Here is a 14,958-nt window from a genome sequence, read left to right as displayed (position 1 = left end):
GAGATTGCCTACCCCCACCCTGCCCTCAAAATTAAAACGGGGGTAACCTTGCCCCCGCCCCTGTCTCCGCCCCTAATTTTTTTAAAAATTTCCCCCAAATGGGATTGGGCCCCCACAGGAACGGGGTCCCACGAGACTTTTTAACATCCCTAATGTAAGTAAAACACGAAATCGAATGTCTTGAAATATTTTAAGATACCAAATGCTTGATTTCGGTTACTTAAAATGGGTCCTTCCTCTTCGACATAAGCAAGAGCATGACGAACCTCCGGAAATAAGTTCATCAAACTTGTGATGGTTTTGAAATGTGAACCCCATCTTGTATCTCCCACTCGAATAAGCGAACTCTCTTGATTTAACCATCTTCCAGTTTCAAGTTCACCATTTCCAGTTGACATTTACACCTTTTCTCTTTGACTTTCCCATAGCATGTCTTGTCTTTTACATGAACCACCTACCACATTAACCACCAAAGAAAGTTGCTCAAAGAAATCATCCACACCATCATGCTTCTTTGCTACACCCACAATAAGTAACTGAAGTTGGTGTGCAAAACAATACACATAATGTGTAAAATCAAAGCTTTTAGACCATTAAATGCACCTCATATATTGTTTGCCCCATCATAACCTTGTCCTCTTACCTGATAAAAAAGATATTAAACATTAAAGCGAATAATACTCAATTAAAATTCATAATAAGGAAGAAAAAAAATGTTATATTTACCTGGGACATACTCAAATTGTTACAGGTAAAAACGTCATTTATGACAACTTTAAGAGTCAAAGAGGATGTATCCTTCACGTGCACCACTCCAATGAATCTTTCCTTCACCACTCCACGATTGTCGACATACCTCAAAACTATGGCTATTTGTTGTAATCGATTGAAGGGAGGCAGGAAGGCGGAGGCCATTTTTTTTTCTTGTTCGCAGCTTTCACAGAAGATGCTGAAGTGCCGATTTTTTTTTCTTTTCAGTAGTAGATCGATTTCCTGCTTCTTTTCTTTGACTGCAGATGGATATTGGGTAATGGGTATATAGTTATATACATGGGTCAATTGGGTTAAAAACTTAATAAACAACTTGGGTCACAAACTCACAATGCATTTGAGCTATTGGGCTATTTTCTTTATGTTATTGGACGATCATTTTTTACACTTTATCTTTTTTGGGCCTTGAATTCTCGAAAGTATAGTGTCACCCGAACGAATTTGAAACCGATGCACCTAATAGAATTTTTTTTTACCCTTACGGACCGAAGCGGAGCAGTGGCCCGGGAGCCCAGGCACCACACCCATCCGCCCCTGACAGAAAGTCACAAAAACCTTTTTCACAAGCTTTCTCTCTTCTTCAACACGCTCAACAATTTTGTTGATATCATACACCATATTATTAATTGCCTTTCTATCTTTCCGGTTTTTGCTGATTATATTGCATTCGGATAAAGAAATATCTGAAATTTGAGAGTTTCCTGGATCGTTAGTCTTCGTTAGTCTTTTACTCTTTTTCATCCCTAAGCGTTCAATGTTAATTTTATTTTTAGTAAAAAAAGTAGGACGCGAATTAGATAAGTCCATCGGCAAAAGAGGAATATGATCACTGCCCAACCAATTAATAAAATTGGACTGGGATTCTCAATTTCTGAAATACAATATATTTTTATAAATTGCTTATTGCCTTTTCTCTTATAAACAAATTTTGAACAACCAATGACATTAAACAAAACAAAAAAAAAACAATAACTTACACTTGAAACCCTAAGAAACCCAAATATATTAATTAAGATATGTAAAAACTGGAAATCGAAAACAAATCCATAAAACATATATATAGCGTCAAAGCAACATCCTTTGTTCAAACTTTCTCTTTTTTTCAATATTGTTGTTGAGGGTATTGTTGTGGAGGGTATTGTTGAGGAGGGAAAGGCACTCCACCTTTCTCTGGATCAACATTAGGACCCACTGGGAACGCAACCGCAGGATTTACGGTCGTCTGTGTAGCTGCAGGAACTAAAGTAACATAAGCAGCAATCCCGAAAGCTGCACTTAGAAGAGAGAGAATAGCTCCAGCTGCAAAGATTCCAGGCTTTACAACATAACATGTAAAATAACCATATGAATCAACCTGTCCACCTTCTCTATTATTTAGTCCTGCAGCTGCGAGCAATAGAATCACAGCTATAACCGAAGCTACCCTGTATATTAATTCAACAGTAATTTAATTAGCGTAAAGGTAACCATGATGATCATTAAGCAGAAAGATTGATGTTTAATTTGTACCATGATAATACACCAAGGAGTTTTGAAATTGGGGTGGAATTAGGGTCATTTCGAAAACAACTACATCCACCAAATGTAACGCTTATGTAAACTCGTGCAATGATTGTGAACACGGCTGCTACGATTCCAAGAGCAAGAGCTGGACTACTTGGATATACACACGCATTACCTAAAATATAAACCTCAGAAGCCTGCATGCATGCATGCCCAAACACGTATATTCATTAGAAAAACAAAACATATAGTATATAGAATGCTAGATAGTTTAAAGTTGGTTGAGTTTTATTAATTGTTACCTTAACCCTAGTGATCTCCCCCGCAAAACCAGCAGCTGCTGCTATTATTCCGAGCACTGCTACAACAGCACAGAACCCAACAGCTTTGCTCTCCATTAATGACTTCTGTACCAAACTAAAGATTGTATAATGTGGATGAAGAAACTTGCGACTGTAGGTGTATGTATATATACATGGGTGATATCATCAACGTGTTAGCTGGAATTTTTGATTTAAAATATGCGTATGATTTAACAATCAACGTTTACTTTCATATGTCAACCAAAGACTTGGTCAGAAATTCGCTGGAAACATTTTCTTAGTAAAAAAATAGATACAGAATTTTCCTTGTACAATAAATACAAATGTATTATTTAAGAAAATACTTTAATGAGCCATTGACGCTTATGAATTTCTACGTCTTAGAATCAACTAACTACTGATTCCAGTTTAGTAACCGATGTGTAACCTATATTGCTAATATATACAAGAACTAAATGAGACCCTGGAGTTTATGAAAAACGATAATGCTTTTGCTTTTCGTGTTTTTGAAGAAAATAACCCATAATTTACTGATCAACTTGCATTAGTCTTAAGGAAAATGAACATATATATGAAAAAGTAATTAAACCTCAAATGGAAAGTTTTGGTCCCCTAAAGATCTGAAACCAATGTTTAGATTGAAGATTAATTTGAAGTTATCTCTTTATGAAAATTAATAAACCAAAACAGTTGAATTCCTTGGTATCTATTAATCATAAAAAAATAATTGCGACCAAATGATGAGAATCGTTTCTGGTGGCATGATTTTGGTGATTGATTAAAGTTTTAAGAAAGAAAGAAACATGCTAAGCTCTCACGATGGTTATAATTAAACTAATTTAAAAGATTAGTTGACTTAAGTTTTAGGAAATTAAAACAAAGAACCTTTAAAATAATAAGATTCTACAGGAAGTGTACATTTGATTTTAGAGTAAATTATATTTTTGTCCGTGGTTTTGCTATTTTCCTGGACTTGAAAAAAATCAAGTTGTAATTTTGAGGTTTTTATTTTTGTTAAGTTAATTAATTGTTAAAAAATTTGGTCCCTATTCCAATCTTCCTAAAAGAGATTTTCTATTGCCACGTGGCGTCTCCTTCTCATTCCCCACTATAAAATTACCCATTTTACCCTTCTTTTCCTTTAAACTTTCATTGCATTAAATCTGGCTTATTGATTGTGGTAGATTGTGGGATTTGAATTTAAAATACGGATTCTATACCATTCTAATTTAAAATATGGATTCCATCCCAAATTTATATGATTCAAATTCTCAATTCTTAAGGCATTTATTTTCACTTTTATGGTCGTCATGTTGATCTGATAACAACGACTTTAATTTTTGTACTTCCATCTTCACCTGCTCTAACATCGGTTATACAACTCTTTAATTTTTGCATTTTTTTGTGGATTTTGTGAATCTCGGTTGTTCATCACTCCCTTCACACCTTTCTTTTAAGATTTGCTTTTATTAATTTTGGATGTTTATGCAGAAGCAGGAATTAACAAAGCAAAAACCTTGAAGTGTCGGAAGGTATTTTTAAGCAAAGTCGACTCCAAAATCACATTTATGTTCTTTATCCACAGTAATCGTAAAACCCCAAATCATAATTGTATTGTTGATAGCTAAAATTACCGATAGTAATAGTAATTTTATGCTTTGTAAACATTATTCACAATTAGTTTAATCTTCACACTCATAATCTTAATCGGAGGCTTCTCATACCGTTAATCCTAATCAAATATTGTTTTAACTTTATAGTTCTATTCGAAGGAATTTTTTAATTTATAATCAAAACTTCTAGGTAAGTTAAGTTTTTAGTTCTTCACTTTATGATATATTAAGAATGTAGTTTTTAGTTCTATTCAAAATTAGAGTTTTAGCTATTTTATTTTATAGTTTTTGATTTAATCGTATTGAACATGTATGAATGTTTGGCTTTATTTTAATGTTAATATCAATTATTAATATATGAAGTTATTAATGTCAATTTTTTTTTTAATTTTTTATACTTTTTATTAAATGTTTTTTATTTTGAATGTGACTATATGTTATCTCACTCTGAGTATCATTAAATATTCTATTTTTTGGGTTTGTCGTCTTCATGATTAACCTTTTATTTCTTTCTTAAAAATAGATTTGATGCTAATATATCTAAGTTTTATTTATTGAAATTTTGCAGAATTCCATATTTCTTAAATAATGGTCAAACCACAAAAGCACTACTGATTGTACAATAAAGGAGATGATAAATCTTACGGGTGAGCATAACAACCGAAAAACCGAACCATAACCAAATTAACCGATATAACCGAACCATAATAACCGAACCGTTTTAAAAACCGTTGGTTTGGTTTCTAATTTTTGTTAACCGATAACAAACGGTTCGGTTATGGTTTTATAGGTTAACCGAACAATTATTAACCGAACCGCTAACTTTATATTTTAATGCATACAAATTATGGATTATATATAAAATAATATCGTCAAACTTATTTAAGACCCATTAAATTTCCAAAATATAATTCATTAATCTTCACTTATCAGGAGACGAACGTGCAAGCAAACCATCAAAGGATGGTCACGTAGATCATGCAGACACACATAATTTTCCAATCATGCATTGAGTTAGATTATTGATTAATGATGTAATTGTTAATCTGCTAATTTTATACTTTGTAAACATTATTCACAATTAGTTTAATCTTCACACTCATAATCTTAATCGGAGGCTTCTCATACCATTAATCCCAATCAAATATTGTTTTAACTTTATAGTTCTATTCGAAGGATTTTTTTAATTTATAATCAAAACTTCTAGGTAAGTTAAGTTTTTAGTTCTTCACTTTATGGTATATTAAGAATGTAGTTTTTAGTTCTATTCAAAATTAGAGTTTTAGCTATTTTATTTTATAGTTTTTGATTTAATCGTATTGAACATGTATGAATGTTTGGCTTTATTTTAATGTTAATATCAATTATTAATATATGAAGTTATTAATGTCAATTTTTTTTTTTTTTTAATTTTTTATACTTTTTATTGAATGTTTTTTATTTTGAATGTGACTATGTGTTATCTCACTCTGAGTATCAACGGTACACATTTTATTCTACTACTATAAGCTAGGTTACAAACATTGGTGCCGATAACTTTTTGTATTCTTTTTTCATTTTTTATGCCACTATACTTTCGCCATTTATATTATTTTGAACATTATGGTTAACCAATATTAACCATTAACCAAAACTGTTAACCGACAAAAACAATTAACCATAACTAATATTAATCATACCTAATGGCTATCAAAATGCATTAACCAATCATAATGGTTATGGTTCGGTTTTGACCAATAACCGAACCAAACCACCCCATACACACCCCTAATAAATCTCATGTTATCTATACCTATACCTGTAATAGTTGAGTTTAAACTTCAATTTTTAATTATAATAAAAAAAATCTTGATTTTTTATTTTGTTTCTTCAACGTGGGTTTTAAAATTCCATTATGTATTATCATCATTCAGGTCCATGATGATTTAAAAAAAATATATCGTTATTGACTCAATTCTTGTCACCCATTTCTCTAAAGGTATTGATCATGCAAAAAAGATTTTTTTTTTTTTAAAAAAAAAAAAAATTCAAATGATATGATATCTAAAAATAGCCAGTTTGCAAGCTTTTTCTATTACTTTTTTGGAGAATAGAGTGACAAAAGTCACGTGAATATGAATCTTAAAAGTATCATAAACATATTTCCAATCAATATTTATTGTTTTAATTAAATGTTAAAACTTTTATCTAGCTACAATAGGTTTTGCTGTAGAGTACTCAACATTGAAAATAGATTTTTAAGGGTATATTTATCAAAGTACAATGTTATAATAGTATGAATAGAAAGTATTATTCCATAACAAAGAACACAATGAAGATGTATTGTTATTTCATGCATTTAAAGGAATTGCTCCATACATTATTCGGCTCACTATATATATATATATATATATATATATATATATATATATATATATATATATATATATATATATATATATATATATATATATATATATATATATATATATATTAATTTTAAATAACCAATATAAAAGTCTAAAAAAAACTTATATCTTATTTATTTAATAAAATTTTATAAATCCTTGATTTTTCATTAGCATTTTTACCCGTGGTTTCCAAGGATTGTAAATTAGTCTACTCTAATAAATGAAGGTTTTTTTTTGCCACATGTCACACTCTCATTCAATTTGCCAAATATCATTTTGTTGTTATTTTGAATTAACTTTTTTTTCCACATGTCATTTTATGGATTTTTCTTTTTTAATAAATTTCACATAATACTTTAATATAATGATTACAGTATATCTACTCTAATAAATGAAAGTTTTTTTTTTGTCACATGTCACACTCTCATTCAATTTACCAAATGTCATTTTGTGGCTATTTTGAATTAATTTTTTCCACATGTCATTTTATAGATTTTTCTTTTTTAATAAATTCCACATAATACTTTAATATAAGGATTACAATAAATGTAGTAATAAATGAATATCAATCTCATTAATAGATATACATTAATTTTAACATAATCATAAAATTTTATACTTTTTAAACATCATTACCTTAATTGAAACAAGTAGTAATATAAGGAAATTACATGACTGTTACACCCACCTAAGTCCTCTTTCAAAAGGCATACTCTTAAAATTGTAACAGTATGGGGGAGTCACTTGTATCTATGCACCACATAAGATGAATAATTAACTACATAACTCTCTTAATAGTAGACAGAGGACGAGCAAACCGATTCCATATTGCACCTCATGGTGGTCCAAGAGCAACTTACCTCATTAAAACCATTACTCCTCGGAGTCACTTGTAGGTAGCTATTTCGTTGATGATCCAAGATGTGATCAGAACCTAACCCTTACCATCATAAGTATATATCATAATAACACTTTTGAACATCATATTAACAATACCATACATATTCACATAGTGACCCATACCCATTCTGATATATCATTGCACCTTGTGATGGTCCAAGTGCGATTGCTTAGGGTTTCACCATAGGAAATTAGCTTATAACCTGATATTTCAATTTTGGTCCCTTGCTTTCATCATGTGACAAAATTAACCCCAAACCCGACTTCCTTGATATACTTTGTACCTCTGGAATTCATAATTTAGACCCTTAAACATCTAAATGATTCATTGTTGATTTCTATTTATTTTAATTAACATTTTAATGCCTTTTAATTTATTCATTCACCTTATTAATTTTCGAATTTTATATAACAACTTTTAATCATTTACTTTATTCATTATTGAGCCTTAAAATTATCATTTTTTAATATTTAATACTTATTATTTTTTATCAATTTTTTTCCTAGTTATTTAATATAAAAATAAAATGTTTTGAATTAGCAAATTTTTACTTGAAAACATCCAACCTCAATTTACGGGTGTTACAAACCCTTAAAAGGATTTTGTCATCGGAACCTTTAACCCATCATTCATGAGGTGAGATTCATGTAGCCATACAAAACATCATTATATATGGTTGTATTATTCAAAATACTTATAATTTATTGACCCCGCCCATCATGAAAATATTCAAATTTTTTTGGAAACAACCAACAAAATATATTAAAAAAGCAAACAAAGCAAGAAGCTAAGTTTGAGAGTACAAAAACAGAGAATTGCAGGAATATAAGAAAGAAACAGAAAAGTGAAAAATGACAAAGGACAAGCACTCCATACCACCCCGTTTGTACAACTCCTACCTCTGTGTTTTTACCATTAAGAAGTTTGTGTGATTATTTCATCTACAATTCTGGTTGGAGAGACCACTAATTTCTGGAAAAGTTTATCATTTCTTACTCTCTAAATATACCTCATTGTCCCATAAATAATCATATTTATAATCTTGTAACACCCAAAAATTTCAAGAAAAATTTGAACTTTTTAAAACACTTCAAACCATTAAAATCATTACAACTTTGTTTTCAAAATGTATATTATCAGAGTTTTCCCAGAAACATAAACAAATCACGAGGAGCTGTACGATCATGCATTCGCCTTGCCGCGATCCCCTGATGTACCTGAAACAATAAACTGAAACTGTAAGCCCGAAAGCTTAGTGAGTTCCCCCAAAATACCAATCTCATATAACCATAATCATATCACATCCATAAATACAAATCATCATGCATAATGAGCCTTCAACCTGACTAGACCGTCTCGCAGGGCCTACAGCCTATCTGGACTGCTCCCGAGCCTTCAACATGACTGGACCGCCTCGCAGGGCCTACAACCTATCTGAACCGCTCACCGGGTATGTTGGCCTTCAACACAAACCAGGACCGCCTCAACCCAACCCCCAATAAAACAAACATGTACACATAAATATCATACGCTAGCTCATATCATCTAACAGTCAAACCGATCTAACAGATCGCTAATCATAACAACATCCCAATAACCAGGATACAGACTTGACCAGGTCACTAAGCATAGCATCATCCTATAACCAGGACACTGACCTAACCAGGTCACTAAGCATAAGCACATCACCATCCTAACTACCAGGATGCAAACCGATAAACATATCATGCCATAACCCAATACAATCCATAAAGGGTTGGCCTTGGTGCCTTAGACCCGGTTGATATAGTGAGGATAACTCACCTTGCGAGTAGTGCTAGAGTACTGCAAATCTTTGATTGCTGTCTCCCCATGAATTCCACACTATCAGACCAGAAATAATAAATTAGTACCCATCATGACCTTCTTGACTCAATGTCCCCACCATGCTCATAATTTCCTAATACCCCAGAAGTCCAACAGTCAACCCTTGGTCAAAGTCAAATCAAAGTCAAATGCCAAGGTCAACAGTCCATGTTGACCTCAACTCGTCGAGTACCCTCAGCTACTAGCTGAGTTCCTTGCATATCTTGCCAACTTGTCGAGTCACTCGACTGACACGCCGAGCCCAAGGTAATCTTCATCGGACTCGCCAAGTCATTCTACTGACTCGCCGAGTCCACGACAATCTTCATCAGACTCGTCGAGTCGACCATGCCACTCGCCGAGTCCCCTCGGTCATTCATCCATACAGCTGTTTTTTAAGCCATGCTAAGGCTCCAAACTGCAGATCCAACTTCCCCAAGCATCTTATCACGTAAAGTTGCAAACTTTACGTGTATGTAAGGTTCTAATGACTCAAAAAGCGAAATCCAAACTTGAAATGGGGTTTAACTCAAATTGAAGGCTTCATACATGGCAAGGCTAGGAACTTTATGAACCTAGATCCCAAGGAGGGTTCAGATCTGAAGCTGCAACTTCAGATCCAACTCATACCCAACAATAGCTTCATAACCAAGCCAAAAAGCCCTAAACTTCATCCAAAGAGATCTATCAAGAAATGAGTCCAAGTTCATGAAGTGATACCTCAAATGAAGCTGATTGAGATAGATTTGTAGATCCACACGATTCCCTTGCTGCTAGCTACTTGACCTTCAAGCTCCCTTCACAAGTTCCACCTTCCAAAGCTCAAAACAAACACACTCAAATGAAGCTCTTACACGAAATAGGGTTTGTTGGACTCACTAGAGGATGTAAGGGACTAGGGGAGGCAAATGATTTCTTAAATAGGGTGCAAAACCCTGGAAATTAGGGTTTCACCCTCCAGCTCCAACTCGTCGAGTCACTCTTTTGACTCGGCGAGTTGGTCACTTAAACACGTGGCCCCAAACCCGCTGCTACTCGACGAGTGATGGCACCCAACTCGTCGAGTAGACCTTGAAACTTGAAAATTAAAGCCATAATATTTATACCTGAGAATCAGGGCGTTACAAATCTGTCCTTTCTTAGGGAAATTACCCTATGAGGCTACGTATTCCATCAACTCATGAACTGATCTGAATTAGGTATATTATATCCCACACCTTTTGAAAATCCAATAATATACAAATTTGGAGAAGTCATAATTAGTAAGTACATGTTTAACTGATTCAACTTGAGACCCACATAGCTGACACCTTAACTGTAACGACCCAAATTTCACGCCCAAAAATTTCATTTAAATTAAGTAGTTTGTAAAACATTTGTAGTAAAACGCCATACGATCATATCATTTCAATAAACATATCTCGTGTCTAAATACCCAACACATGAAAATAGTAATAGTGTCAGAGTACAATCCCAGAATATATCATAATGCAGAAAACCAAAGTGTGTGTGTATGACGTGCCGCTACCGCGCCGACTCCTTCCCCTTCGCTGAAGAGGTACCTGAAACAAAACTGAAAACTATAAGCACGAAGCTTAGTGACTTCCCCCATCATACCACATACCATACAATCATATCACATACATACTGCCAGGCATTTCTGGGGTGCCCGACCTACACGGTACGACCATTCTGGGGTGTCGACCTACCCGTACGGCCATTCTAGGGCGCTGACCTACCCGTGTCGAGCCATTCTGGGGTGCTGACTACCCATCGGTACTAATCAAGCGAACCTCGGGGACTGGTCCCCTCCTACTACCTCTATCGCATATAACATACAAGCCAACATACAAACATATCATCACATACTGTCAGACGTATCTGGGGTGTCTGACTACCCTTCGTTCCTAACAACCGAACTCTACATATACAACATATCATGCTAGCATATAACATATCAGGTAGTAGCAAACCCAGATGATATCACAAAGTCAATCACCTAACATATGAACCCTACTGGTGGGTCGGCATTGTGGCTTTAGACCCATCGCTACTGGAAGGTAACTCACCTCGAAGTAGCTGCTGATCTGCGTGGGAATTGTCTATCTGCTGCTGCTGCTCCGAAAATCCTCCGGCTGCAATTCCCACGAAACACTCAATCAAACACTGCTAACCGCCCTTAGGGTAAAATGACCATTTCACCCTTAACCAAGTCAAAAGTCAAAGTCAAAGTCAACTTCCAGCTGACCCGACTCGCCGAGTTGGCTCGCTAACTCGTCGAGTCCCTATCCAGTCGATTGTCCTCACTCCCGACCCTACTCGTCGAGTTAGGCATGACTCGACGAGTTCTCCTTACATACAGATATCCAATAGTCCTTCATTCGACTCGTCGAGTTGTATGAACAACTCGTCGAGCCCATCTTCATCCGATGAACACTCTTGTCGGTGACTCGCTGAGTTGTATGAACAACTCGTCGAGTCTGTTCTTGAGGCAAGAAGGTTGCCTTGGACTCGCCGAGTCAGGGCATTGACTCGCCGAGTCCCTCCATTACTGAGTCTGGCTTCCGATTCACTGAGCCCACTTATAGCTCACTGATCCCACTCGGCATAACTCAAAAGGGGAAAAATCGGGGACTGGCGACTCGACTCGCCGAGTCGCATGCATGCAATTACTATATACTCGATTCTGCTTGAATCCAGTGCATTCCATTCATGGATCTGGGTTCTTAGGGATTGATTATAACGTAAAGTTTCCAACTTTACGTATAAATAAACACCAATGAAGGTTTTAGGGCTCAAAATGCACTAAAAGAGTAGATCTAGGGCTTCCATGCAATATGGCTCCATAAAGTCAGTAGATCCGAGCTCCTAGAGCCCAATCATGCCTAGATCTGAAGTCCCTTAACACTATAAGCTCATTACTCAAAGATCAAGACTAGAAGAGGCCTTAAAATGACTATCATAAGCTCTTAATGAGATATTAATGAAGGAACGGAGAGGGTTTCGAGTCTAATACCTCTAGAACCCTGAACGATCTGATATACATTGGGCCCAACTTGCCCCGTTTCCTAAATCGGATGACTCCTTTCCATGGCGACACCTTCAGGAGAACCATATCCCCGACCTAGAATTCTAGGTCTGGTCGATGCTTATCGGCGTAACTTTTCTGCCGACTCTAAGCGGTCTGAAGCCTACTCCGCACTTGCTGAATCCTCTCAGTCGTCTTGAGCACCACTTCGATGCTTCCCATGACCCTCCGGCCAACTTCGCCCCAACATATAGGGGTCCTGCACCTTCTCCCGTACAACATCTCGAAGGGAGGACGGTCAATACTTGCGTGATAGCTGTTGTTGTATGAGAACTCAGCTAGATGAAGATAGGTATCCCAACTACCACCGAAGTCTAGCACGCATGCCCACAACATATCCTCAAGAGTCTGGATGGTCCGCTCACTCTGACCATTTGTCTGCGGGTGAAAGGCGGTGCTAAATGCAGACGAGTGCCCAACTCGTCATGAAACTTCTTCCAAAACCTGGGAGTGAAATGCACATCCCTATCTGAAATCACTGATACCGGCACCCCGTGCCGCACCACTATCTCCCTGATATAGATGTCGGTCAACTTTTCGGCCGATATGCTCTCCTGAATCGGAATAAAATCGGCGCTCTTGGTCAATCGATCCACGATGACCCATATCGAATCCACTCCTCGCGCGGTCCTGGGAAGCTTCGTGATAAAATCCATCGTAATATCTTCCCATTTCCACAACGGGATATCCAACGGCTGCATCTTGCCGTGCGGTCTCTGATGCTCGGCCTTGACCTTCCTGTAGGTCAAACACCGCACCACATACCAAGCCATTTCCCGCTTCATGCAGGGCCACCAATAGTCTAAACGAAGATCCCTATACATCTTCGTTGCCCTGGGATGAATGGAGAATCGAGATTTGTGCGCCTCCTCCATCAAGACCTGGCGCAAGCCTCCATGATACGGAACCCATACCCTATGGTGTAGTGTCAATAATCCTTGGCTGTCATAATCGAAGGACAAAACCTGACCCACTATGCGCTCACTCTTCCGGTGTTCCTCCTTCATGGCCTTCTGCTGGGCTTCCGAATCCGCTCCAATAGTAGAGTCACCACTGTCATCCGCACGCAAATATCCCTGATCAGCGCCGCCTTGCGGCTAAGCGCATCGGCCACCACATTGGCCTTCCCCGGGTGGTAAAGGATCTCACAATCATAATCCTTTACCACGTCAAGCCACCGATGCTGCCTCATGTTCAGATTCGGCTGGTCCATGAGATACCTCAGGCTCTTGTGGTCCGTGTAAATGGTACACCGAACCCCATAGAGGTAATGCAACCAAATCTTGAGGGCGAAGACCACCGCCCCCAACTCTAAATTGTGCGTCGGGTAATTCGCCTCGTGAGGCTTCATCTGCCTCGAGGCATAAGCAATGACATGCCCTCTCTGCATCAATACCGCGACCAAACCTGAATTAGACACGTCACAGTATACCACAAAATCCTCTACACCCTTTGGCAGGGCTAATATTGGCGCCTCGCACAATCTCTGCCTCAGAACCTCAAACGCTGCCTGCTGCTCAGGCCCCCAACGAAAGACCACGACTTTCTTGGTCAACCGTGTCAGGGGTACGGCTATCTTGGAGAAGTCCTGAATGAATCTTCGATAATAGCCCGCTAATACCAGGAAACTCTGAATCTCGGATGGAGACTTCGGAACCTCCCACCACATCACGGCCTCCACCTTGGCCGGATCCACCGAAATCCCGTCCTGGTTGACAACGTGTCCGAGAAACTGCACCTTGCGCAACTAGAACTCGCACTTGGAGAACTCAGCGTATAAGCTCTCCCTCCCCAGGGTCTCCACCACCTCTCACAGATGCCCCTCGTGCTCCTCCTGCGTCTTGGAATAAACCAAGATGTCGTCAATGAAAACTATCACAGACCGATCCAACATCGGTCTGCACACGCGGTTTATGAGGTCCATGAACGCAGCAGGGGCATTGGTGAGCCCAAACGGCATCACCACGAACTCATAATGGCCATAACACGTCTGAAACGCGGTCTTCTACATATCCTCCTCTCTGACCCTCATCTGATAATAACCCGAACGCAAATCGATCTTGGAGAACCAAGATGCTCCCTGTAACTGGTCAAAGAGATCATCAATCATCGGGAGTGGGTAACGGTTCTTCACCGTTACCTTGTTCAGCTCCTGATAATCCATGCACATCCGATGCGACCCGTCCTTCTTCTTCACAAACAGAATCGGGGCCCCCCAGGGTGAACTGCTCGGTCTAATGAATCCCTTGTCTAACAACTCCTGCAGCTATATAGACAACTCCTGCATCTCGGGAGGAGCCAATCGATATGGTGCCTTGGCTATCGGAGCCGCACCAGGGATTAGGTCGATTCTGAACTCTACCTGTCACTCCGGAGGTATTCCAGGAAGATCCTCTAGGAACACATCAGCGTAGTCTTGTACCTCCGGAACCTTGCTCACCGTCGCCTTACCCGACTCCCGGGTATCCATAACATACGCGGCATATCCCGCGCAACCCTGCTAAACGTAGCGCCTAGCTCTCGC

The 14,958-nt window shown here is 37.6% G+C and overlaps 1 protein-coding gene across 1 annotated transcript; it reads right to left on the bottom strand.

Annotated features, from left to right (window-relative positions):
* Positions 1-1,750: 1,750 nt before the first annotated feature.
* LOC111898923 (protein MODIFYING WALL LIGNIN-1) lies at positions 1,751-2,707 on the bottom strand. The gene is made up of 3 exons (XM_023894809.3): positions 2,577-2,707; positions 2,281-2,471; positions 1,751-2,195 (listed from the first exon to the last, which is right to left on the bottom strand). The coding sequence occupies exons 1-3, from the start codon at positions 2,670-2,672 to the stop codon at positions 1,874-1,876; spliced, it is 609 nt and encodes a 202-aa protein (XP_023750577.1). The 5' UTR covers positions 2,673-2,707; the 3' UTR covers positions 1,751-1,873.
* Positions 2,708-14,958: the final 12,251 nt, after the last annotated feature.

This window comes from Lactuca sativa, chromosome 6 (genome assembly GCF_002870075.4).
Source record: "Lactuca sativa cultivar Salinas chromosome 6, Lsat_Salinas_v11, whole genome shotgun sequence".
NCBI classification, from domain to species: domain Eukaryota; kingdom Viridiplantae; phylum Streptophyta; class Magnoliopsida; order Asterales; family Asteraceae; genus Lactuca; species Lactuca sativa.
The sequence above is the reverse complement of the archived record's forward strand: the minus strand, read 5'-3'. Positions and strand labels throughout refer to the sequence as shown.

What these genes read in the sequence shown, in the direction of transcription:
- LOC111898923 (XM_023894809.3), bottom strand. Translation starts at nt 2,672, where the DNA reads ATGGAGAGCAAAGCTGTTGGGTTCTGTGCTGTTGTAGCAGTGCTCGGA. An exon ending in GGGAGATCACTAGGGTTAAG is followed by an intron (nt 2,472 to 2,576) that starts GTAACAATTAAT and finishes GCATGCATGCAG; the next exon opens with GCTTCTGAGGTTTATATTTT. An exon ending in CTCCTTGGTGTATTATCATG is followed by an intron (nt 2,196 to 2,280) that starts GTACAAATTAAA and finishes ATTAATATACAG; the next exon opens with GGTAGCTTCGGTTATAGCTG.